The 26950-nt window shown below is 39.5% G+C and overlaps 1 protein-coding gene across 1 annotated transcript; it reads left to right on the top strand.

The window, feature by feature from the left end:
- Positions 1 to 1539: 1539 nt before the first annotated feature.
- Positions 1540 to 26950, top strand: LOC143284215 (uncharacterized). Its single transcript, XM_076590881.1, has 7 exons — positions 1540 to 1614; positions 3748 to 4145; positions 14785 to 14811; positions 20571 to 20767; positions 21650 to 21734; positions 22618 to 22829; positions 26802 to 26950. The coding sequence occupies exons 2-7, from the start codon at positions 4077 to 4079 to the stop codon at positions 26899 to 26901; spliced, it is 690 nt and encodes a 229-aa protein (XP_076446996.1). The 5' UTR covers positions 1540 to 1614; positions 3748 to 4076; the 3' UTR covers positions 26902 to 26950.

Below are 26950 nucleotides of genomic sequence, written 5' to 3'. Positions count from 1 at the left end.
GCCTCTTCTCCCATATGAGGACCGTCACACACCGACAGATAAGCCTGCCTGCCTACTCATCCGTCGGACCGACGGGAGACTCCATATATGAGCAGTGACCTATGCAAATTGCGAAAGAAAGAAATCTATATTTAAAAAAAGGAAAGATTCATTATTGCTCGTGAGGTATACCTGCCGTGTGTGTATACATTTGTTTGAAGGACGGAGGCGTCAAAGCATGCGGACTGATTCATTTACGCCACACCATATTTGATTTTGTTTTTTTAAGACTGCGGGGGCATGGGGGCGGGAGGTGGGAGTGTAGAAGATGTCTGTGAATGCACATACACCCGACGTGCTGATCTGGAAACATTTCCTGTCAAAAGTCATTGTGGAGTGTGCTACGTGCAGTTGTCAAAAGCTTCTGCAACTCATGTGACTGAGTTAATTCCTGTTCGCATCTTTTATGAATTTCAGTTTGTCATGTCGAACACGAACATCTTAAAAACTTCTTTGAGTGCTGTGTCATGGTTTCCATTGAACATAGCCATAGTATTACGCCGCACCAAATTGAAGGAAAATGAATGTAGTCTCTGAAAACGACTCGAGTAACACATGCGGCATACACGCAACCAACTTGAACAGAACACACCGTGTATGTACGTATATCATAACAAAATATTTAATCAGTTGTTAAATGTATAAGACCCCAGTAAAAATGAAACCGGCTTCTGTGAGTGGTCTCAGAAGATCAGCCTATGGTTGCTTTTCCAGCTCAGTACGGCTTGCTCTTGTCTTCCTTCCCCCACCTTCAGTCGATATGCGAGCGGAGCTTTTACGTACCTCCCCGCTAGGTATTTGTATTTGTATTTGTATTTCTTTTTATCACAACAGATTTTTCTGTGTGAAATTCCGGCTGCTCTCCCCAGGGAGAGTGCGTCGCTACACTGCAGCGCCACCCTTTTTCTTTTCTTTTTATTTTCTTTTATTTTTTTCCTGCATGCAGTTTTATTTGTTTTTCCTATCGACACACCTCAGTACTGCCGGGCAGCGGGACTCCGTTTTCGTCTGCATGCTGCATGTGTGTGTGTCACGGTGTGTGTGTGTGTGTGTGTGTGTGTGTGTGTGTGTGTGTGTGTGTGTGTGTGTGTGTGTGTGTGTGTGTGTGTGTGCACTGAGGCACACACACACACACACACACAGTATTTTGTAGTACACTGACACACCCACATCCACACTCATATCCATTCACACCCACCCCCTCCACGTATCCCCTCTCCCCACACACATCTGAAGTGAAAAGACGTTCAGAATGACTTGAACATCAAGTCAGCTTGGTCGTGCGATCGCACGGTCTGTCTCTGTTTGTTGCTGTCTTTAGTTATTGTTTTTCCTTCTTCTTTTTTTCCCGACCAGTCGATTAGTCAATAACACACATGTCGGTGGTTTTGGAGGTCAATAACTGAATCAGTGACGAGGATGGGTTTGTTCCCCTTAACAACGAAGCTCCTTGAAATGATGGCAGGTTTGACTGAGTAATCCCCCTTTGTCAATGGTCGTCTGCCGTCCTCGCTGTGAGGAAACTGGAAGCGACGAGCTCATCATTCCACCTGCCTCCCACCGCCATCTGGACACGTAAGTCAATGTTTCCAGTAAGACCTCTCCAGTTTTTAACCTCCACACTTTTTAAGAACGATTTTATCAATATGATATTGTGATTGTTGATTGGGTGTCGGTTTTGTTCACTGGTTTCGATGCCACTCATGTGCATTGACAATCCGGAGGCTGAGTTTGCTCATTCAGCGATCTCAGCAACTGCTGGCCCTGGGGGAATTTTAATTTGAAATTTGTATCATTGATCTCGTAAGCGAATGATCAGTTTTACCCTATGAAAATTAGCCTACGTTTTGAAGCTCTTATTCGTTGATTTTCGTCACTTGCGTTTGAAATTTATTGACAATAAAATGACCACGATTATTGTTTATTCAGTGGGATTGCACAGAGCGTTAATTATAAGAATTAAATGATCAACCTTTAGAAAAAGATCAGTCACTAGTGTCAGTGTCATATTTGTACAAAGTATTCACACAATACAGTATGGTGTGTGTGTGCACCTTATTGGAATACATTACCTCTGCATGTTAAGATGGCTAACAATGTTAACACTTTTAAAAATCTCCTAGAACAGGTAAATAGTATCACTATCAGCAAATTGAAATTCATTTATGATCAATGATAAAAAAAAGTAAAAATAGAGAAATTAAAAAAAATATTACTATTACTTCTGAGCAAGTGTACTGGCAGCTCAGATCAATATTTTTTGTTAGACTGGGACAAAAAAAAAAAAAGAAGCTGAAAGGCATACAAACGTCCCCAAAAAACTGAACTGAACTGAACTGCACATTTACATGTGAGCACATGTGCACGCATGTGTGCGCGCGTGGACGCACACACACACACACACACACACACACACACACACACACACACACTCACACACACACACACACAGAGTGACACACATGCACATGGTGGATAGGAAGCATGAAAAACCAGACACACTGTTCACTGTCATGCATACATACATATATATATATATATATATATATATATATATATATATATATATATATGGTGAGAGAGAAAGAGCCCACTTTATGTAATGGATACATAAACGCATGTGGTGCATCTCATGATGAATTATCACCACAAGGGCACAAGTGAAAGACAGACACATAACAATGAAACTGACCTACTTCTGACTAATCATTGGATCAGATTGTGGGTGAACTGCTTGATTAAGTAGGTCTATTTCCAGTTGTCTGTTTCCAGTGCAGAAAAAAATATAGATCTCTTTTGGACAAAAATAAAAAAGCAGAATAAAATGTCTGAAGAGAGTAGGCCGGCCTGTGTCATATAGAGAGTGAAATAGGTTCAATACTTGTATGACCTTTCACAGTTATACTTGTGTGATATTTTCAACTTGCCAGGAAAGAGAGAGAGCACAGAACTGCAAATTATGCCACCGCTTCACAACACTGGTTCAGCGGTTACACTGTATGGAAATGCTCATGAAGGGTGTGTCGCTTCTTCATTGTGCAGTGGTAAATTAGAAAACAAAAACAAAACAAAGAAAACAAAACAAAAAAAACAAAAACAAAAAAAAACCACCACCTCATGTCCCTCCCCTCCCGCTCATAACCAATTTCTAATGTTATACATATGAATTCGCTTAACATACAATAGACTGGGTAATAGTTGATAATAAGATTTGCTTGTAATTATTTTAACAGCACTGATGTTTTGATACATTTTAATAATAAATGGGTGAAATTGGCAGGCATCTTTTCACAGCATGTTGTATTGTAATCTTAATCAATGTCTGGAATGTGCTTGTGACTCAGACTGAATACAGTGTTCATTTGATGAATGGTTGTGATGAGTGAGGCAGGTATTATTCCAGTCAGGGAATGAAGAATGATCATGTTGTGCAGCAGCTTGGTATCTGCAGATTGATCAGATATATGTGTGTAGAATGGTATGTATACACAAGGAACATTATATGTTGACATGCCCATTTCATTTATCAAATATATTAATTCATTTCCTTTGTTTCTCTCTTTTCATGCACATTTTACTGTTTGAGTTTTTACCGTTCATGGATTGCTTTGCAATTTAGCTGTTGCTGTGTTATGCCCCCCTTCATCCCCCACACATACCTTAGCCTCTCATTCCATTTTGAATTGAAATTTGGATAATATGTTGCAGGCTTTCAAACCCTCACCTTGACTGACATTGACAAACATTTCTCAAGTCTGGTGGATTTTGGAACAGTAACCCTGGAAGTGAAAAACAACATAAAAAATCTGTTATATCTGATGTCCAGCCTCCTGACGTTTCCTGGGTTTGTTTACTGTGCTGATCACTGAGACTGAGATGTGATATACCCAAGGTCCATTTCTGTGCCCTCTCCTCTTTTTCCTGTCTGGTTCTGCCGGTGTCTGACTGTATGTGATGCTGCTTTGAGAAGCACACTGACCAACATCCAGTCTTCTGTTCCTGTTCCACCTCTTTATCTGTCTCCACCACACACAGTAATGGCCACTGTAGAAAAGACGGCTGAAGAGTTTGAGAAAGACTTTGAGGAGCTGAAAGAGAGATGCCAGGTAAGTGGTTGTCTGATCATTGAAGTTTGTTTAAGTGTCTAACACATTTCATTCTTTTGAAGTTGGACTGGAAATAGAGAGACCAATGAGGATGGTGGCTTGACTGACAATTTTTTTTTTTATCTGGTCACAGTTGATTTTTTTCTGTCGCTTTTTTTTTGGGTTTTTTTTGTTTGTTTTTTTGTTTGTTTTGGTGTACACATGACTTGTACTGGCTATAGTGGTTGTGAAGAGAAAAATACTCTTGGCCTGACTGCCCATTGGGTTCATGCACAGATGTGGTGTAGCATTTATATGGATCAGTCTGCACGCTTTCTTTGATGCTTCTTTGAATTTGAAACTAAAGAGAAAATGACTGTCAGATCTGGTGTCAGTGGCCAGTTATAACTGAGCTCCCCAAGTACCTATGTCTCACCCTTGGAACACCAGACAGACCTCCCATCCAGATAGACATCCAGGACTCACCCCCTCAAACAGTGCAACCTTTACTGAACCAAGACACAAGCCCTGATCAACGACCTTTTGGGCTTCTGTCTTTAAACTCAATTCTACTTTACCTGTGGCCAGTTGAAACCAAGCCCCCCAGGTATCATACAGTGGTTGACAGAAACAGCTTTTGGAGGGCAGTAGCAGGGCATTTACTTGCCCATTGTTTCACCACAGCCATCTGGGTGCCAGCAGCCAGCTAGTGTTGGATGTGCTGTCAGCCAGGAAGAGGGTGTAAGGAAGGGAGAGGAGGGGAAGGGCTGTGTGAAGGTTTTGGTTGGGGGTGGTGGTTGGAACAAAGGAAGGTGACAGCTCTTAACTATGGACCTGCACAAGCCTGATTGACTGATGTGGAAAAGTGGGAGAGATTCTAATTGAATAACTTATATCCCCCCAAAACAAACAAACAAACAAAAACAAAAAATCATAATGAAATAAAGCCAACAACAAACAAACAAAAAAGAAAGAAAGAAAAAAGTCATATCAAACCAACACAAACATTATAAATCAGAAGAAGAAAATCATATCAAACCAACACAAACATTATAAATCAGAAGAAGAAAATCATATCAAACCAACACAGACATTAAATATAAATCATTTGGAAAATGAATAAATGTTTACCTTAGATAAAGGTGAAATATATAGAGAGAGAGGGAGAGCGAGAGAGCGAGAATGTAAGGAGTGTTTACCTTTAATAAAGCTAAATGAGAGAGAGAGAGAGAGGGGGGGGGGGGGGTTAATTGCATGGGAAGACAGAAGCAAGTCAGTTTATGCTCATACATAATTCATGAAGAAAATAAAGAATAAAAGGTAGTGGATGGGGTTGGAGTTAACACTCATGATAGTGGGATATTTCAAAAGAAATGGAAAGAGAGACAGAGAGAGAGAGTGAGATCAGATTTCAGTGGGAACTGACAAGTGCAGTATTTGGGAGTTTATTTCTAAAATTCACAGACACACACACACACACACACATGTATACACACACTTGAATATACACAGCTGGTGTTTAGAAGGATTGGCTATGACCATGTTTCTCCTCTCCTTCAGTCTCTCCACTGGTTGCCCGTTCCTGATTGAATAGACTATAAGCTATCCACTCTGACCTTTTCTGCAGTCAACGGATCTGGCACCAAGTATCTTTCAGAACTCCTCCATATCTATACCCTGTCTTGCCAGTTCCGTTCTTCCTCTGGTACTCGACTTCTCAGGATACCTCACGTCAGAAGTAAGACCTATGGACACAGATCGTTTTCTTTTCAATCGCCAAAGATGTGGAACAAGCTCCCTGATAACCTCCGTCATTCTGATTCCCTCGCATCTTTTAAATCTCGTCTCAAAACTCACCTTTTCCTTCAGCAATAAGTTCTATTGTGGCAGGTCACTTCCTTTGCGTTAGCTGTGCTTGACTATGTGTGTATACATATGTATGTGTACATGTGTATCAGTGTGTATAGTGTGTGCATGTGTTTATGTAAGTTTGTGCCTGCTTATGTGTGCGTATGTGTTGGGGTAGCTGTTAGATACACATGTATGTTAAAATGTATTATGCATTTGTGTGTGTGTATGTGTGTGTGTGTGTGTAATCACATTTTGGTGTGTGTATGTAACATTGATCAATTTGATGTAATGTTTTATGTTAACAAAAGCGTTTTTGTAAACTACCTAGAGCAGATTTTTGGATAGTGTGCTATATAAGTATCCATTATTATTATTATTATTATTACAGTTAATGAGTCCTCTCAAAAGGGTGTGTTTGTGTGTGGTTTATGTGTTTAAATGTGTGTTTGTGTATATACATGTGTGTGTGTGTGTTTGTGTGTGTATGTGCATGTGTGATCAAAACCAACAATACAACTGTCTGGTGCAGTGTTCCAATAATATGTTATGTCTAATGAGTTCAAGACCTGCTTCTCTTTTAATTGTCCACATGTACCCAAACCTATCATTTGTATTTACCATCAGACACCCCTGCTATATGGACTGTTGAAAAAATGTTGAAAAGATCGAGTAGACATACTTTTTTTTGGTGCAACCAATCAAAGGAAGCCTTCAAAAACAGAAGAGCTACATTTGACAATCATGCAACCTGTTATGTGTACAACACACACGTTGAGCTGGTCGCTTCAGTTGGATCGTTCACAATATGACCGGTCTACCCTACAATTAATAGAAGCGTTTCAACAATTATCTGTGGTACCACAGAATGCAGTCACATTCCCAAGTCACATGTGAACTCTCCATTTCTCATTTCTAGTTTACCCATGTATTTGAAACACGGATATAAAGACCAGATCAAGAGTTGGAATATCAGAATTAACTGCATCATTTTGAAAATAGAACTTTTTGTACAAATGATTTAATTTGTTCTTTGTGTCATGAAACCCAAGAAAATGTTTAATCCAAACATCCTTTTCTGTATGAATTTGTGTCATCAAACATTGTTGATGTACATAATTTTTGCTTGTTTATGTATTATTAGGCATTCAAAATGAGAGACCGTGCAACTTCTTAAAATTGAAATAGTGTACAATTGATTGTTTATGCTTATTTGCTTAGTCTGTTTCATTGATTTGCATTATGTTTATAACATGAACCTTTTCATTTGGGGCTTATGCCTATATGAGATTGAACCATTCTAATTCCAGTTCCAGTTCTCCAGTTCTCAGTTGATTATTTCATAAATAGATAGACACGAAATAGCAACAGTGGTATTCATATTAGTTTGCCATTCATTTGCTGTTGTATTGATATTTGAATGGATTGGCCATCAGACAAATTACCACAAGTGGGTAATTTACTAATCACATAGGCAGTGAGGCAGACATGGGTAAGGCAGTCATTAGCATTGCCAGCTCCATATTATTGTGGTGTAAAGTCAGTGGTGTGTGTGTGTGTGTGTGTGTGTTTGTGCGTGTGTCTGTGTGTGTGTCTCTGTGTGTGTGTTTGAATGGAAAGTGGCAGGGGAAGGGAGAGGTGGAACCTCTTCAGTGGTAAAAGTTGGACTGTAATGTGCTGATCTACCAGTCAGCAGGCAGCAGTATGCACACTGGGAAAGTTATCAGCAGACTACAGCATGCACATTGAGAAAGCTATCAGCAGACTACAGTATGCACATTGAGAAAGCTATCAGCAGACTACAGCATGCATACTGAGAAAGTTGTCAGCAGACTACAGTATACACACTGAAAGAACTCAACAGACAACAGTATGCACACTGAGAGAACTCAAAAAACATCAGTATGCACACCAAGAGAGTTATCAGCAGAACAACAGTATGCACACTGAGAGAACTGTCAAATGACAGCAGTATGCACATTGAGAGAACTGTCAACAGACAGCAGTATGCACACTGAGAGAACTGTCAACAGACAGCAGTATGCACATTGAGAGTACCATCAACAGACAGTAGTATGCACATTGAGAGAACCGTCAACAGACAGCAGTATGCACACTGAGAGAACTGTCAACAGACAGCAGTATGCACACTTAGGGAACTGTCAACAGACAGCAGTATGCACACTAAGAGAACTGTCAACAGACAGCAGTATGCACACTGAGAGAACTGTCAACAGACAGCAGTATGCACACTGAGAGAACTGTCAACAGACAGCAGTAATCCAGTATGCACATTCAGAGAATAGTCAACAGACAGCAGCATACACTCTGAGAGAACCATCAACAGACAGCAGTATGCACTCTGAGAGAACCGTCAACAGACAGCAGTATGGACATTCAGAGAACCATCAACAGACAGCAGCATGCACTCTGAGAGAACCGTCAACAGACAGCAGTATGCACATTCAGAGAACCATCAACAGACAGCAGTATGTACACTGAGAGAACTGTCAACAGACAGCAGTATGCACATTGAGAGAACTGTCAACAGACAGCAGTATGCACACTGAGAGAACCATCAACAGACAGCAGTATGCACATTCAGAGAACCATCAACAGACAGCAGTATGCACTCTGAGAGAACTGTCAACAGACAGCAGTATGCACATTCAGAGAACCGTCAACAGACAGCAGTATGTACATTCAGAGAACCATCAACAGACAGCAGCATGCACTCTGAGAGAACCGTCAACAGACAGCAGTATGCACATTCAGAGAACCATCAACAGACAGCAGTATGTACACTGAGAGAACTGTCAACAGACAGCAGTATGCACATTGAGAGAACTGTCAACAGACAGCAGTATGCACATTCAGAGAACCGTCAGCAGACAGGAGTGTGCACATTCAGAGAACCGTCAACAGACAGCAGTATGCACATTGATAGAACCATCAACAGACAGCAGTATGCACACTGAGAGAACCGTCAACAGACAGCAGTATGCACAACTGATTCAACTGGTTTGACAGATTCTCTCTTTCTTATCTGTCTGTGAAGTCTTTCTCTCTTAATTCAGTCTCTTCAAGTTCAACCCTTCTTCACTTTTCGTATGTTTTTCCCTCCTTTCCTTTTTTTTTTTCTTGTGCCATATCCCCATTTTCTATCCATATAATGATCTGTCTGTCTTCTCCACTCTCCTTTGTCCCAGCTGTTGAAACACAAAGATTTAGATGAAAAATTAATAAACTGAAGCCCAAATGAGCAGTGCACAGATTCCACCATTTTTATTTTCCTGTGATACAGAGACAAAAAAACCCTGCCAACCTGGAAAAAAATCCAGATGCTGTATTATACTTGTATGTGTATAATAATATGTACATGCGATCAAGCTGCTAAAAGGTGGGGTGATGACGTCTGTCCTATTTGATGTGTGTGGAGGAGTACAATGGGTGGGATGAAGGGATGGTGTTATCTACCAGTACATATAATATAGTTATATACACATTCATGAGAAGCGGTATTAGCTGCCCATCCTGTGGCAACAGCTGTCCAAAGTGTGTTGTCAAGCTGGCTCTTAATCCCCACTGCCTTGTCACCCCTGGATCAACAATTATGCGTCTAGTGCCTACAGTATCTGTTGCTTTATAGTTCTATCTTTGTGTGTGTGTGTGTGTGTGTGTGTGTGTGTGTGTTTGCCTTTGTTTGTCTCTCATTGCATAAATATAACTTGTAAGTACTTTTTCATTATACATGCAAGTATTATGGCTGTATGTCATAAAAACAACAACATATATATGTACATGAATATATATGTATGTCAGAATGTCCAGTCTGTACTTTATAATTCTGTGTTATTTTAGTGAATATTTCATATCTTTTTTTGTTTTCCCCTTTGCCCTCAAGGCTGGATTTAAATTAGCATATATATATGCATATATATACACATGTAATGATGTATGCTTATTCCACTTCCCTCATTTGAAAATCTTGTGATTGTTCTCTCTTTCCCTTAGAGATGGGAATCTTCTGTGTTTATGAGGAAAACTGTATTTTTGAGGGGCCTGCCGGTCATTCTTGAATCATAAGTCTGTTTGAAAAGATTAAAGGGTACATTGTAGTGTAGTCTTGTAGAACTACGGCAACAACGACAACAAAAAAAACACAAAAAAACCCCAAGCAAAAAAACTGGCAACTTTGATTTTTTGTCACAGTTGTCTGTACCCATCTCTGCTTCCTTCTCAGTCTGTATCTCTCTGTCTGCACAGTGGACTGTAGTCGTGTATGTTTTTTTATATTTTTTATTAATATTCTGTTTATGCTTTCATGTGCATATCAGTTTTACTATTATTATGATAAACTTCATTTACCAGTTAACTTATAGTATAACAATTACCATTAACAGTATTACTTCAAAGTCTCATTTGTTAATTGACAACATAGTTTCTGACAAATTGTCATCATCATCATCATTTGTCATGATTTTTTTTATCTGTGGGAAACACACACACACACGTGCGCGCGCGTGCGCGCACACACACACACACACACACACACACACACACACAGAGAGAACTCCTTTAGTAGGGGTCAACAATAGCAGTCCTGTGGTTGTCACTCCTGACTGTGTGTGTGTGTGTGTGTGTGTGTGTGTACCAATGAGACAGAAGCTGTTAGTGTTAGGCACAAGGAAAGAGGCAGCAGCTGGGACCAGGTCAGGCCAAGGTGTGTTGTATGTGTGCGGTGAGATGAGGTGACTGAAGAAAAGGTGTGATCCACACACCTTGCTGTGTCCCCTTCCCTCCACCCCCACACTCCTCCTGAGGCTGGCTCTCTTTCTGTTTACATCTACACTAGCAGCCTGTTTACTAGTTTACTGCTGCCATTGTGTGGGGTCAGGATCGGGATGAGGATGATGAGGATGATGATAATAGTCATCATTATCATTATCATCATCATGATAGTCATGACAATAGACTGATAACAATTCTGCCCTGGTAGTATCTAAAACATCTTAAAAGAGCAGTTTTTTTTTCTCCAATTACAGTTAAGTCCTTTTCATTCCGTAAAACATGATAAGAGAACTAATGAATAAGAAAATTTTGCATTTAAAATATCCACTCTGAACATATTTTTTAGGTCCACAATGCAAGGTAATTAAAAAAAAAAAATCTCATCCAAGATGCTTGCATACACACAAACAAAAAACTGTTTTGTATTTTGATTTACAGAATTCATTGCTCATTTACTGTCAGCCCTGATTAAACAATACAGCCTTTTGCAATATGTCAACCCACAAAGTTCTCCACCCTTGCAGTGGCCTCACAACTGGGCCATTTTCATCAGAGTAGATGCAAAGATCGGGAGACAGTGAGGAAGAAATAAGAATCCAGACATATATGACATTATCAACACACCAACACACTTGAAGTCCCAACATTAAATATTATATTTTATAATTATATACACGAAATAATTATTCAAAATAAAACAATGGGCAGTGATAATTAAGACTGATATATGGTGCTGTTTGTGCAACCCCAGAATGGGTGATGATTATGATACATGGTATTGGCTGTGAAAACACAGGGTGTACAGTTGAAGATGGGTGAAGATGATATAACTACAAAATGTCTTTTCTGTACAACCACATATTGTTCTGGTTACCATCCCAGTTTCCACTTAGCACTGGCTGGTTCTCAGCTACTTCATCACTGGGGTGACAAACCAAAATGTAAGTTTTTAAAAAGTCACATAATTTTGGTGGCCACTGATCCCACACCAACACGTAGCATGTCTTGCGTAGCAGAGCACTTGGGCACCAGCCATCACCGGCACATACACTGCGCCATCCTCTCCAAAAAGAATGGAGACCAAACAACCAGAAACCCAAAACCTGCACGGCAGACTTGGACAGGCATTAGCGCCTGGCAAAAGCCTGGCCTGCCCTTGCATGTCCATGTGCACCCCTCCTACAGCGTGCCATTAGCCAAATTGGCGGGTAACACGTTCAATTTATTTTTCCAAAAATTGAAGAAATAAAGTAATAAAATACATTTAAATTTGGAACCACCATCCAAAAGTTTCACTGTGTACAATGGAAATGTGTGAGTACTGTACATGCACACTCAAGAGCTCTGCTTCAATGAGCAAAAGTTGCAAACATGACACATGAAAATAAGTACGACTTTTTCGCCAAATTACTTAATAAGACAATGTTATCCATTTATTTTATTTTTTTTATCAATACAGGTTCACTTATTTAACTTAACGAAATATTGACGTTTTATTTAATTTAGATTAAAAGTAAGGTACTAACTTTGTAACCACATCCTTGTATAATTAACAAAACTCACATTGCACAGTTTCAGTTTCAGTTTCAGTAGCTCAAGGGGGCGTCACTGCGTTCGGACAAATCCATATACGCTACACCACATTTGCCAAGCAGATGCCTGACCAGCAGCGTAACCCAACGCGCTTAGTCAGGCCTTGAGGAAAAAAAAAAGAAGAAAAAAACGTGAATAAGTAATAGATAAGCTTACACAAATAAATAAATAAATAATAACTATAATGTAAAAAAATAAAAATAAATAAATAAATAAATAAGATAACAATGATGATAAATAAGCAAATAGATGTAAAACATGAAGACACACATTCACATATACACCCACACATGCATAACAGATATGCACCGAACATGCAGTTTCACAGATATGAAAGCACAGTCAAATACATATAAACGTACATGAGCTCCAACACACACACACACACACACACCACACACATTACCCTGCACCTCCTCTACCCCCCTCCTCCACACACTCATTTCTAGTCTACGTATCACAGCTTCCACGGCACACACACACACACACACACACACACACACACACACACACACAGATGAACATTTACTTGTACAAGCACACACATATATGCCCATATCTCCACACACATATATACAAAGATATATATATATATATATATATATATATATATATACGTTCCAATATCTTGTTGCTCCCACAGTGTATGCATGCATACATTCACATACCTCATCCTCTACCCCACCTCCCCCCACACCCCCACCTCCCCCTCACACACACACACACACACATACACACACACACACACACACACACACACACACGCACGTGCACAGAACTCTACTGACACTTGTGTACACTTACACTCTCGCGCATGCACAAACGCACTCAAAAATACAGACCCACACATGCACACAAACACACACATACACACACGCACAGAGGCTGCCACTGATTGGTCGCAAGAGGGATGGGAAAAGATCTCGGATGCCAAGAACGTGGCGTCTAGTGTGTTGCTCAGTCTATTGTATTTGGAAAAGCCCACAGAGACTCTGTTCCGTTTTGAAGAAATTTGCGCAATGTTGGTTTGAAAATGATGCCGATATTTGTTTGATTTGTATAGCATCGTGCTCTACCTTTCATGTTAGACTTACGGCGATTCCCTCTCTCTGCTTTTATTTCTTTGAGGCGATCGATGGTGTGATGGCCTTGTACCTGTTCTTTTTGATATTCTTTGACTTTTCTGAGGATTTCCGATTTTCCTAGATGTAGGCCGCTGACAATCACGGCTTGCAGCACAACTGTGTAAGTCAGCTGTGTAAGTCAGCTGAGCTGATCTAATGTGCGCTTAACCCCTTATGTGTCACTCAACCCTTTAAACAAACTATCCTTTGTACTGAGGAAGTTTTGTCAAGTTTGACCGTGACACTATTTATACTAGTATACACACACACACACATTGCACAAAAATCACATAATACATGTGAGCATGACATTCGTGCCGTTAATTATGTAGCTGCATGTTTAGCTCTAGGATGCCATTCCTTGCCATAACGGAATGAAAACCAAAATAAATCCCTAGCAATATTACATAGCTCAAGGCTCAACAGGTTACAGTGCTCATGCTGTACACACGCCAACAGCATACAACCTCCCAGACCAAACCGGTCTGTCAGAAAGGCATGCAACACATCGCTGAACTGTTCTGCATGTGTTCTGGGGGTATCGCTGTTGACTGCTTCTCCCCTCACTTAACCGGAGGGCACGAGATTTTAACTCTGCCGCCACGCAGTAGCTCTGACAATCACGGCTTGCAGCACAACTGTGTAAGTCAGCTGAGCTGATCTAATGTGCGCTTAACCCCTTATGTGTCACTCAACCCTTTAAACAAACTATCCTTTGTACTGAGGAAGTTTTGTCAAGTTTGACCGTGACACTATTTATACTAGTATTGTAATAATGATAATAATGAAAATACCTAACTGTAACACACACACACACACAGACACACACACACACACACACACACACACACACACACACATATTAGTTCCAGTCTGTTATCTGTACATATCTCTGTGTGTGTTTGTGATAAGTATATATATATATATATATTATCATAATTATGCTATGTGTGTTCTTTGATGAATATACTGTCATAAATATGTTATTTTGTAATAATGAATAAGCAGAATAATTTTTAATCAAAAGAAAAATCAAAGAAACAAAAACACTGAAATATGTGATAATTTGCTACAGCTGCCCAATAAGTCATGGCACTGTGTATAGTTTTGTTTTTTTCCTGTGTTAGTGGGCTGCAGCTTCCATGTTTACTTGTACAGATCTTCAAGTAGACTTTCATGTTTCTTCTTCGTCATGATTGACTCAGATGTGTAATTCTCAGGTTATACAATTTACAATATATCCATGCATCCTTTCTTTAGTGAAAGACAGGCTGTTAATGGTTTCCCTTGGGTGTGTGTTTCAGATTTTGTTTGAGGCAGATCCCTCTCAGGTATGTATGCTAGCTGTATTGTTTACAATATGTGTTCCTTGTGCATACTATACCTCATTCAACCGTTGATGTATACATCATGTTCAGGGCTTCTGAGAGCACATGAATATGTTGTACAAATTTCTAGACTGATTATATAAAAAGAAAGACAATCCTGTAAAACAGTTTCATTCCTGTTATTGTTAGGATTGGCTGTTTCAAAATAAATTCGGTTGGGCAGCTGTACAAACTGTTCATTGGAACATTCAAGAAACTATCACTATGTCCATGATGTTAATACTAATGATGCCCTGCTTTGTGTGACCTTAGACAAAAACTTATTCAACCAAAATATCATAGAGATCTGTCTAATTTTAGATTCAGTTTACTCATGTCTTCAAGACAGGAATGTACTCTGTATAACTTAGCCACTTTTATACATAAAGCATTGAAGAGATTACATACATTCTCGTGAATGTTGTTGAATATTTATAGTAATTATTTTTGGTTGAATTGAATTGTTGAATTACTGTGTCATGTCATTTTCTCATTATCATTTTTCAGTGAATCCCCCTTCAGTAAGGGACTCTGGCCTTATCTGAATAAAACATTCGTTCATTCGTTAATACTAATGAGCTGCTTCTTTCACTGATGGAAGGACATATGTTTTTGCTGAATTTGTTTGAATTTTATGCACCTCTTTCACCTGCTTTATCAGCTGTTATGTTGCCAGAAAGACCCACTTGAGAATGCTTACAACAAAAACTGTAAACTGTGTATGAGATGATTTGTTTTAACAGATTAGGTCTTGTTTTCGTGTCGGATGATTCTAGGGCATGAAACACATAGCACAAAGTGTTTTAAGTAATGATAATGAAAGGTTTATCAGATTATCTAGAATGTGTGAATATGGATATATTTAGTCTGTGGGTATGTATGTATGTATGTATGTATGTATGTATGTATGTATGTATGTATGCGCGCGCGTGTGTGTGTGTGACGAGGTAGTAGCAAGAAGCAATCTTTCCAAACTTTCACAGTCAGTAAGGGCTTATAATATCAGTTGCAACCATAAGGGTTTATAATATCAGTTGCAACCATCTATTCATATTCAGTACAAATGCATGATCATAATTCATTGAACACATGGAGAAGACATACACTCATAATCAGTGGTACTTAGGATTCAGCACCATGGGTTATACCTTGAAGGTAAAAAAGCACTCTGGGCCTGACCGGAAAATTGGTTTAAGGAAAGGTAATTCATCTGAAAATAATGTGTAAGGGACGATGAAGCATAGTATGATGGGGTGTATGAGGAAAGTCCAAAATCTGTCAAGTCTCTTTGAAGGGGCTACCACCTCCCTTCTCACTCCCCTCCTATACAACCCCTGCCCTTCCCTCCTACCTTTAACTGTTGTACTTTGGCCACATGGGTAAGCAGATGTACTGAAACATTTTTCTTTCACGTGTTATGTGTCCCTATTTTCTCAGAGAAGAGGAGAGAGGGGGATAGAGAAAAAGAGAGAGTGGTCATGGGTAGATCATGGAATAAGTAACTTTTTCTTTCATGTAAATCACCCTGAGCACTATGCATTATTATTGATGTTATTGGTATTAACTATTATTACTGTTCTTCTTCTTCTTATTGTTGTTATCATTATTTGTCCTTATGATCTTGTCTTGTGTTTTCTTGTCGTTCTTTCTCACCATCCTTCCTTCAGCCCTCTTGCAACATAGAACTCCTATCATACTACAACTGTATACCCATGACACTCTTCTAGTAAAAACAATCAAACCAGATAAAAATAAGCCATTTTGATAACACGGAAGAAATTAGATTTGAAGGAATTAATGTACTGTAAAGTTCGGTCTATAAGCCAGATTACATCATCCCATATTATTGAATATGGTTGAATGATTAAGTTTAAAATTATCTTGTGCATCAGTCAAGTTAAAAGATTTGAACTCCACTGACATTAATAAATAACAACAGTGTACCTGTATCTACATGTGTTTTTCTTCCATGTGTTTTTGTGTGTGTCTGTGTCTGTGTGTGAGGGTGCAATGGTTGATTGGGTGTAGCATTTGACTAAAATTGAAGGGTCACAAGGATCATGGCTATGATTTTGGAAGAAGCAATAAATGAATGATAATAGTTTTTTTCCATTGAGTTCATGAGCTTTTTATTCTCTGGGTGAGCTTCCCCAAAGTGTGCCACATGGACATCCCAGCCCACACCCCCAGGAACATGAAAACTCACACAATCACTCACCCATATATTGATGATATCACTGAACCAGCTGATATCTCCAGCCACATATATCGTATTACCTTTGAAGATAGTACAGAGGGCAGTTATTTGTCTTACTTTATTGAACGCTTTTTCATGTTTCTTGTTTATCTGTGGATAGTGCTTATCAGATGGCTTCATTTCCTGTGCTTCTGTTTAGCTGATCTTATCTTCTGATTGTTGTTTTATTATTGTTGTTGTTATCATGATTGTTATGCTTATTATCGTTACTAATACTATATTATTATTGTTATTGTTGTTATTATTATCTATTTCTCTCATCAGCATGATCAGGGCAGTCACACAAGGAAGTGTAGAACAGTATTATATTTCAGTATATTGTCACTTCTGTGTATACATGCAAGAAGTGTGTGTGTTCTTCATCTTCTGATCTTGTCATTGATTCATTGTCTCTTCCTTACCACAAGGTGATACAGACAGGTACACAGTTGCTCATTTCAGCACCCACACAGGCAGAATGGGGAGGGGGAGTTTGGTGGAGGAGTGGTGGAGAGTTGAGAGAAAAAAGGAAGCTGCTAGGGTGTGGTGGAGGAAGCATTTGTTATATTGCCAAAAACAGAATGCTGTTGGTGGGAGGGTGCATTTTCAAACCTTTTAGAATTCATCCCTCTTGAGGAAAGATACATGCTGCTGCCATATTTCAACAGCAGAGAGCAAGTCAAAGACTGAGGGGTGTGAAACTGAACAGACATATCTATGACAGGTGCAGCAGTAACTTTCACTGATGGCTACTTTTTTTATATTCAGCTGGAATTAGATTGCAAGAACAAGAACAACTGTTTTATTTCACAAAAGCTGTTGGGGCCAGTCAGTCAATGTAGGGGACATATAAACAAAAGTGACATGAACTTGCAACATCATATTAGTGGAGAGAGACTTACTAACTTATGTACTGGCCATTATGGACCCTGGCATATAGGGCAGCAACAAAGATCCTCCACTCTTGTTTGTTTTGGGCCAGTCTCTGAATGGTACCCTAGGTGTGTTTCAGGGTCTTAGGTTCTCCTTTGACTGTTCTGTGCCAGGTGTTCTTTGGCCTTCCTCTTTCGTTTACCTTCTGGTATCCACTGAAGGGATGTCTGGGTGACATGAACTTGCTCTCTGTGCATAACATGCCCAATCTGTTTCCACTGCTGTTGTTGACTGGACATGGTATTGGGCCAAAAGATTTGTAGGATTCATTGGTGATTATTCACGTGAAAGGTTGACAGCATTGTTCGATCACTCTTGGTCATCCCTCAGCATACTGAGCCATAGAGCAGTGTGGAAAGTACACAACACTGGTACATTCTCAGCTTGGTGTTGGTGCTGTACTGTGTGGATCTCCACACATTGTTCAGCATTAATGGGTTTGGAATGTTCATTGTCATCAACACTGTTTTCTTCAGGCCTTTTTTGCTTTGCAAAGTTGCTGAGATGGGTTGTCTTCTCTTGCGTGTGATGATAAGTGTGGAAGACCAGTGCCAGGTCATCTGCAAAAGTCCAGATCTTCCGTCATTGTGAGGAGAGTCCATCTGATACCTCTTGGTTATTCTTTGGTTCTTCACATCACCCAGTCTATGGCCATGTTAAAGAGTAGTGCTGACATAACACATCCTTGCCTCACCCCTATCTTCACCTGGAAACTGTGTTTGTTGTTTTCTACTTTGCTTGTTGGTGTAAAAGCTCTTGACGGGAATGATGTTATGCTGTGGGGTATACACAACAGGCTTTTCCTGTGGCTTTCTTGATATCTATGAAGTTGACACAGCGCTGTCTCTGCTACTCTGTACATTGTGCAGTGATGTTGCACAGGGTAAATATCTGGTCATTACATCTTCTTCCTTTCCAGAAACCTGAGAAAGAGAGAGAACTTAAGAACTCTGGAATTTTACTGTAAGGCCACCTGGGAGAGACAGACAGAGAGAGAGAGAGAGAGAGAGAGAGAGAGAGAGGAGATATATTTAGAGTGTTGCACACAAACACTTTATGTAAATCAAAGCTCGTCACACACCTTCAACAGCTGCATAGAACTAGAAGAAGCAAGTCAATAAAAGCTGCCAACCATATAGAAAAATCAATAGGTACTGGAGGAGTGCTTTGGAGTACTTTTACCTGCATTAAATCAAGCCACTCTGACATGAAAAAGTGTTAGTATTGACAGCTCCTTGCCTTTGTTGGCCACATAAAACAAGGGAAAGAACTTGCCTTTGCCCCCAACCCCCCCCCCCTCTCTCTCACACACACATATATTTATGCATAGTGCATTAGTGCATGCACACATGCATACATGAACACACACACTAAGAAAGAAAAGGGTGTACATCCAAAATGACTGCAAATCCCTGCTAAGATAATGTTTACCTCACACACACAGGCACATGCATACTTTGCAGAAAAATGGCATTTGTATGCTCCACACACACACACACACACACACACACACACACACACACACAAATACAAACACACACACACATTCTCTCTCTCTTTTTCACATGCGTGCGCATGCGCGCACGCACACACACACTCTCTCTCTCTCTTTCTCTCTCTCTCTCACACACACACACACTTTGCAGGTTGTTATAGACACCTATAGATATGTTATAGAACAGACTGTCATATTATTTACCTGTGACAATATGTCCATAGATTCAATCAAACTTGTCTAATCTCTCCAGCCTTGATTATGACAATGCTCTCCTGACTGGCACCCCAAAGTTCCTGCTTCACAAGCACCAAAAGGTCCAAAAAAATACTGCAAGGCTGATTCTGAAATTGCCCAAATGTGAACATATGACATCTCTTATGAAATCCTTGCTTTGGCTCCCAATTCAATCCAAAATTTTGTACAAAATTTCAGCCAGCTTCACTCACTTCTCTCATGGGCACTGGTGCAGAAAATCATTCTGATATTCTTCATCAGTACAACCCATCCCAAAATATCATTCCTTATGTTCCATGAGTCACAACAAAGTCCTTTGGTCTGGACACACATCACTTTCAGGATCCAGCCATCTCCAACACCCTTCCATTTAACACTTCACTTCCATAGCCTCTTTCAAATCTTCTCTAAGATCTGTCTGCTTAGGCAGTATTGATATTTATGTCCACCATAGTTCCAAACTGTTTCATCGATGCTGTAAATGTCTTATGTATGCATGTGAAATCCAGCGTATCAGACTCTGTGTGTGTGTGTGTGTTTGTGTGTGTGCATGTGTTTGTGTGTGAGTGCACACGTGTGCGCATGCATGCATGTATGCTAGTGAGTTGGATGAATTGTGCCATGATGTCTGTTTGCAGTGGGTGTGTTTTTCTTTAAGTTTTACAGTTTCTTTTACAGTTCAAGAGTTTTGAGCTGGGTTTTTTTTTTGTTGTTGTTAAAGTTCGTTATAATTATTATTATGTATATGTGTTTTTTGGTAATTTGTGATGATTAAAGTGTTCATTCTTATATCTCTATGTGTGTGTGGGGGGGACTGTGCAGGCTCACACGGACGCCTCTCTGCGACGGTTCCTGCGTGCCTTCATCGACGTGGACATGGCCTTCAAGCAGCTGCTGAAGTGTAACAAGTGGCGCCGGGAGTTCCAGGTGACCTCCCTGTCCCCAGACGACCCTGAAGTGGCTGAGGAGATGGCCACAGGCAAGGTGCACATCCTGCGTAACCGCGACAACAAGGGCAGGTTAGTCTTAATAATAGTAATGATGATCATGATAATGATAATGATAATAATGGTGATAACAGGTTAATTATATGGCACCTTTCCATGTAAAACATGATCAGTTGCACTGTGATCAATGTATAAAACATGCATTCAAAAACTAAATTGACAGAGTGCATGTATAACCCAGCACAGACATCCAACCAAATATTAACAGTAATTCATGTTTATACACACAAAAAAACCCATCATACACAGCATAACATTTGACACAACTTACATTTCAGACATCATATAACAATAACTAAGTAATGCAATCTTATATCACAAAGCTGTCTTAAGCACCCCTGGCTTCATCCATGGTTGTAGGGTCATCTGCATTCTTGGGCTGCAACTCTCACATACACTTGTTTGAACCAGTGGTTTTTATATGTGCATGACTGTTTTTACCATACTTTGAAAGCAACCATGCTCCATTTTTTTAGGGATGTGCATGCTGGACATGCTCTTTTTTTCCAGTACCCACCAAACACTGACATGGATTACAGGATCTTTGACATGCGTAGTTTTTATTCTGTGTGTGTAAGCACATGAAATAGGATCAGGCACTTGCAAGTTTGGACATGTGATGACCTGGAAGACTGGAAGAATCTCCACCCTTAACCCACCAGGCTACTGTGACTGGGATTGAAACCTAGGATCTTCAGTCCAACACTTTAGCTACTTGGCTGTTGGTCTCTTCTGATTGTATGGTCAATAACATAAGTTGTCTCATTCATCATTTATCAGATGGATTCCCCCGCCTCCTCGACAAAGGCATAAGTGATAGTAATTCTTTTTTTTTCATTTTTTAAAATTCACCAGTATGTGTGTGTGTGTGTGTGTGTGTGTGTGTGTGTGCAGGCCTGTGGTGTATGTTGCTGCCAGGAAGCATAATGCCTACGAGAGAGACATCAACAAACTGCTCAAATACTTCGTCTACATTCTGGTCTCTGCTTGTTCTGTTTCTGTATACATGTGTGTGTGTGTGTGTGTGTGTGTGTGTGTGTGTGTGTGTTTGAGTATGTGTGTTTAGGCATGCATGCATGTGTGCGTTGATGAACATTGGCCTGTTATAACACTTGGTGTCAGAATTATGATATTGACTGTTGTTTTGCCGCATTTAGACAAGTGGAACATGAAAAACAACAACAACATATTAAAAAACAATATTCACGCATATAGAAGTTAACAATCTGTAGTCAGTATTTTTCAAAATGGGTTTAAACCCTCAAACTGATTTTAAAAGAAAATATGTATGATTGTATCTGGGACAGTTTTCTGACAAAAAACATGGGTTTTTTTGTAAGAGAAATATATTGTAAATATCAGACGCACATCTTAATAGTTTCTTGAAATGCAGATGCAGTAATCACAGATAACAGGTTGAAGTGGGGAGACAAATGGCACCCCACGTCAGATACGAATCTGCTGGGAGTGTAATACATCTCAAGTCATTGGAATTTCACAGAATATCCAAAGTATGCTGTATTTCTCAGACAATATTTGCAAAAAAGTATTTTACTCCAAAATCTGTTTTCAGCTTCTGCATATCACTGAGTGTTAGTAAAAATGTACAGCTGAAATTTAGCAAGATTTATGAAACTGGGAAATGTAGTTTGATTTTGTTTGACAACTTTTTGTAACTTTGCTATTTGCATTGAAAAGAACAGAGTAAATTGTATTGTCATGAAATCTTAAGGTTTATAAGACCCAGATACACAAGTTCATGAGTTAGGAATGTTGTATGTTGAATGATGCTGTAATCCTCCATGCCCCAGCAGGAGTTGAAGGGTTATTAACCTTGAAACTTGCTATTGGCCCCTGGACAGGAGTCGGCCTGCAAGAAGTGCAACGAGAGTGTGATCGACAACCTGCTGCTGATCTTCGACCTGAAGGGCTTCACCCTGGCCAGCATGGACTACCAGTTTGTACAGCACATCATCCGCCTCTTCTCCCGCAACTATCCCGAACGTCTGGGGACCTGCCTCATTATCAACTCGCCACTCATCTTCAGTGGCTGCTGGACTGTCATACGCCCTTGGTATGTCAGCATTGTTGTCTTCATTATCAGTGTTATTATGTCGTTGTTGATGATGTTGGTGATGATTATTGTCATTACCATTGTTATTGGTTAGTCAGCATTATTTTTTTTCCTGGTTTTAACAATATGTGAAAATTTCACAATCCACCCTTGGTAAGTCAGATGTATAATTATCATTGTTATTTTATAAATAAATAAATATATATATATATATATCTATATATATATATTTTTTTTTTAAAGAATATTTCACCTATTTATTATAATTGTTGTTTCTATTATTATTGGTAAGTCAGCAGTATTATTATTATTTGATTATTTTTCTGTTTCTGGTTATAAAAGTGTTTTATCAGAAAATGTCAAAATACAAACTTTTTTTGAATTATTATTATTGTTATTATTAAGTTGCTAATAGTATAGCTGACTGCTGAAAAGTCCATCGATATTGATCCCATAGAAAATAGACAGGCATGATAGCCAAGTGGTTAGAGTGCTGGACTTCTAATCCTAGGGCCAAGGTTTGAATCCAGGCTTCATCTGTTCGGTTACAGATGGAGATTTTTTTTTCTCCCTCAGATCCCTCTTTTGTACATATATGTAAATGCAGAAGATCAAATACACATAAACCCTTTCAACCCTGGGGAGTTCACAGCCTCAGCAGGCTTCCCTGCAATTTTGTTGTGGAAAAACTCAGAAAAGTTACTGAAATCGACCGGCTTTTCCTTCAAATTGACATATGTTGACACAACCTGATTTAATGTAGAAGCTAGTTCCTTTTGCTTGTGGTTTATTTATATGTAGGAATGTGGGAACCGTTTTTAATAAAGTGAACGTCGACACCCTAGAAATGCATGAGATAAAAATTCCGTAATCTATGTTGGTGTTCAGTGGATTATAGGAACAAACATACCCCTGAGAACAGAGTATGTGTGCTTAGATGGTGGGGAAAAAATGGTCATACACATAAAGGCGCACTCATAGATCTTGCAGCCCACAAATATAGAAGATGAATTAGCATTGCTGCCCACAGCCCAGCTGACCGCTCATGGCCATGTGAGGGCTGAAAACCTCAATTATCATACTGCACAACCAGAAAAGAAAGAAAACTGGAAAAGAGGATTGGGCACAAATACAAATAACTTTTTTGCACATAAACCCATGACAGATTCAGTTCAATTTTTTTGCTAGAGGATTAAGAAAAAATAACAAGAACACAAACGCAATTATACATAGATCAGTTTCAGTTTCAGTAGCTCAAGGAGGCATCACTGCATTCAGACAAATCCATATACGCTACACCACATCTGCCAAGCAGATGCCTGACCAGCAGCGTAACCCAACGCGCTTCGTCAGGCCTTGAGAAAAAAAAAAGAAGAAAGAAAAAAAAAAGGTGAATAAATAATAGATAACCGTACATAAATAAATAAATAAATAAATAATAATTATAATATAAAAAAAGGTAGTAGTAGTAGTAGTAGTAATAATAGTAGTAGTAGTAGTAGTAGTAATAATAATAATAATAATAATAATAATAATTATAAATAAATAAATAAGACAACAATGATGATAAATAAGCAAACAAATGTAAAACATGAAGACACACATCTGAATCCCGTCGAATGACACAGGTGGTGGTGATTTGCTTGCGGTTCTGTTGTTGAGGGTGCACAGCAACATTTGGGCTTTCGCTGGATTGATGGAAGATCCTGTGTCTTTGCACCATTGAGCAATATTGTTTAGTTGTTTCTGGACGGCTTTAGTTCTTTCCTGAGCATCTTTCGAAGTTTTGAAGACCAGGCCATCATCCGCAAGAGTAAGCACCCGAGCTATTCCATTGTTGTTTAAGTCTGCAAGGCCCTTTGTGTAGACATTGTAGAGGACAGGAGAGAGCGGAGACCCTTGTGGCAGTCCCATGGATAGTTTAGAAGGTGCAGACATCCAATCTCCGAGGCGTAGGACGACGGTTCTTTCCTGAAGCGCTGCTGCTATCCATCTTGTCAGTGTCAAACTTACTCCATACCTTAGTAGCAGCTCCATGAGGTGCGCAAACTTTATTGTAGGCATCTTCAAGATCGATCGCTACTGCTAGTGTTTCTTCTTTTCTTTGAAATCCTTCATACACCTCATATGCAAAAGCAGCTGCATTTTCCCATGTGGACTTGCCTGTTCTGTAACCACCTTGATTTGAAGGGAGAATGTGCCTGTGTTCAAGATCCCTTGCAAGTTTCCTGGCTATCATGCGTTCCATGAGCTTTCCAGCAATGTTTTGCATGGTTAGGATCCGGTAGCCGCTTACCTGACGATCACATCATTATATTTAGAAACAGGCATATCAAATGAAAAAAATGCCAGCAGGCAACTCACATGTTCCTAGGCATTAGAAAAAATACAACATGGTAGAATTCCCAGTTACCAAAAATATTGTAGATTTTCTAGAAAAAAACATAGATGAGTGGACAAGCATGGCAAAAAATAAGAAAGGAAAAGATGAGTGGACCAGCATGGCAAAAAATAAGAAAGGAAAAGATGGCAGAAAGAAAAGTATAAACCCAGGAGCAAAGAGAGTGATAGAAAAGAGAAAATTTTTAGCACAGAATTTCCAGAAGGTGGGAATACTGTTTATGACTATGACTGAAAAGAGCCATGGGACACCGTGGTAAATCTGCCACAGTGTTCACACAGGAAACCCACACGTGAACAGGCACTGAGTTTAATTCAGAACAGATGAATTCCAAGATAACTTGTTACAGCAGTGTGTCAGTCAGTGCTGACTTTGAGTGTACTTGTAACAGTCCAAAACTGGTATGTATCCATGTTTTCTCTATCCATACCATGTTTCACAAGTTACTCTCAGAAGAAGCCCATCCAGAAATGTTCATGGAGAGCAACAGTGATAAGGAGCCAAATAATTCAGATTTCAGGCACAACAAAACAAACAAAACAAGTGATGCAAAAAGTGACTGAACCAACACTTAAAATCTGTCTCCTATCATCTTGCCAGATTGTTTTGTTTTTTCTCAGGTCTGCAGCATCAACGTGTACTTTTTCAGCCCTGATATGGCCTGGTGTGGTGGGCTGGGCTGTAAGATTCAAAGGCAACATAGATAACTCAGCTTTTATGACAGTCACTATTCAGTGTTCAGTTTTCCTTGCATGTTTGTGTTCAGGCTGGTCTCACCCAACTCTGCCACAGTGCAGTGCCACCCTTTTTTCTGCCTGCAAGTGTGTTTGTTTTAATATCAAAGGTTTTTAAAGAGAATTTTGCAAGGGAGAGTTCTTTCTTTTGCCGCGTGTTCTGTTACATGCACAAAATGAATGCTGCACACAGGACCTCTAAAAGACCATTGATAATCATTTTTATTTCCAAGTCGATCAATTCCTAAAAGAATGACTATCAATCCTAGCTTGGTGTTAACCATATGTCTGTTTGAATATAGTAGGCTGATTTAAGCCTATTGTCTTCCTGTGATTAGTGCATGTGTATGATTGTAATCATCATATGTGAGACAGTCGTCAACTTTGCATTTTTTTCTTTCATGTATTCATATTAAATGACTGATTCTTGCATGTTGTTTAACAACATACACCACAAATGCATTACTCTTTTTGGAGATATTCTGGGTTCTGTATGCAATTGGTTTTATGTGTTTTGATATGGTTTTTAAGTATTATGATATTGCTGTTCAGTTTTGTGACATGAGATTGTATCATTCAGGTGTTGTGATGTTTGATATGTTTGTAAAGTGTTATTTTGTGTTTGATGTTGTTGTGTGTGTCTGTGCATAAATTACTGCTAGTGTTTTGTTCGGTGTCTGCAGTGTTATGCATTGTTATTTTACTTCTGTTGTATTTGTGTATATTTGATTCATATCGTTCAGCACAATTGAGTGTGTTTTACATGGAAAGGTGTTATACAGTATTTTTATGATGATGATGATGATGATGACGATTGTGCTGTGTTGTGTTGTGCAGGCTGAATGAGGTGACGGCCAGCAAGGTGCAGTTTGTGGGCAGTGAGGAGGAGCTGTGTCAGTACATCAACCCTGACGCCCTGCCCCCTGATGACTCCTGAGTTCTCACACGCCTCACAACAAACACTTCACCCTTAGGAGGGAGGAGGG

Source organism: Babylonia areolata, chromosome 7 (genome assembly GCF_041734735.1).
Source record: "Babylonia areolata isolate BAREFJ2019XMU chromosome 7, ASM4173473v1, whole genome shotgun sequence".
Lineage (NCBI taxonomy): Eukaryota > Metazoa > Mollusca > Gastropoda > Neogastropoda > Buccinidae > Babylonia > Babylonia areolata.
Note: the sequence above shows the minus strand (reverse complement) of the source record. Positions and strands in the feature narration are given on the sequence as shown.

Bases quoted from the DNA above. Each gene is read 5' to 3' on its own strand.
- LOC143284215 (XM_076590881.1), top strand. From the start codon at position 4,077: ATGGCCACTGTAGAAAAGACGGCTGAAGAGTTTGAGAAAGACTTTGAG. The intron at 4,146-14,784 runs GTAAGTGGTTGT...TGTGTGTTTCAG, and splicing joins AGCTGAAAGAGAGATGCCAG to ATTTTGTTTGAGGCAGATCC. The intron at 14,812-20,570 runs GTATGTATGCTA...GGGACTGTGCAG, and splicing joins TTGAGGCAGATCCCTCTCAG to GCTCACACGGACGCCTCTCT.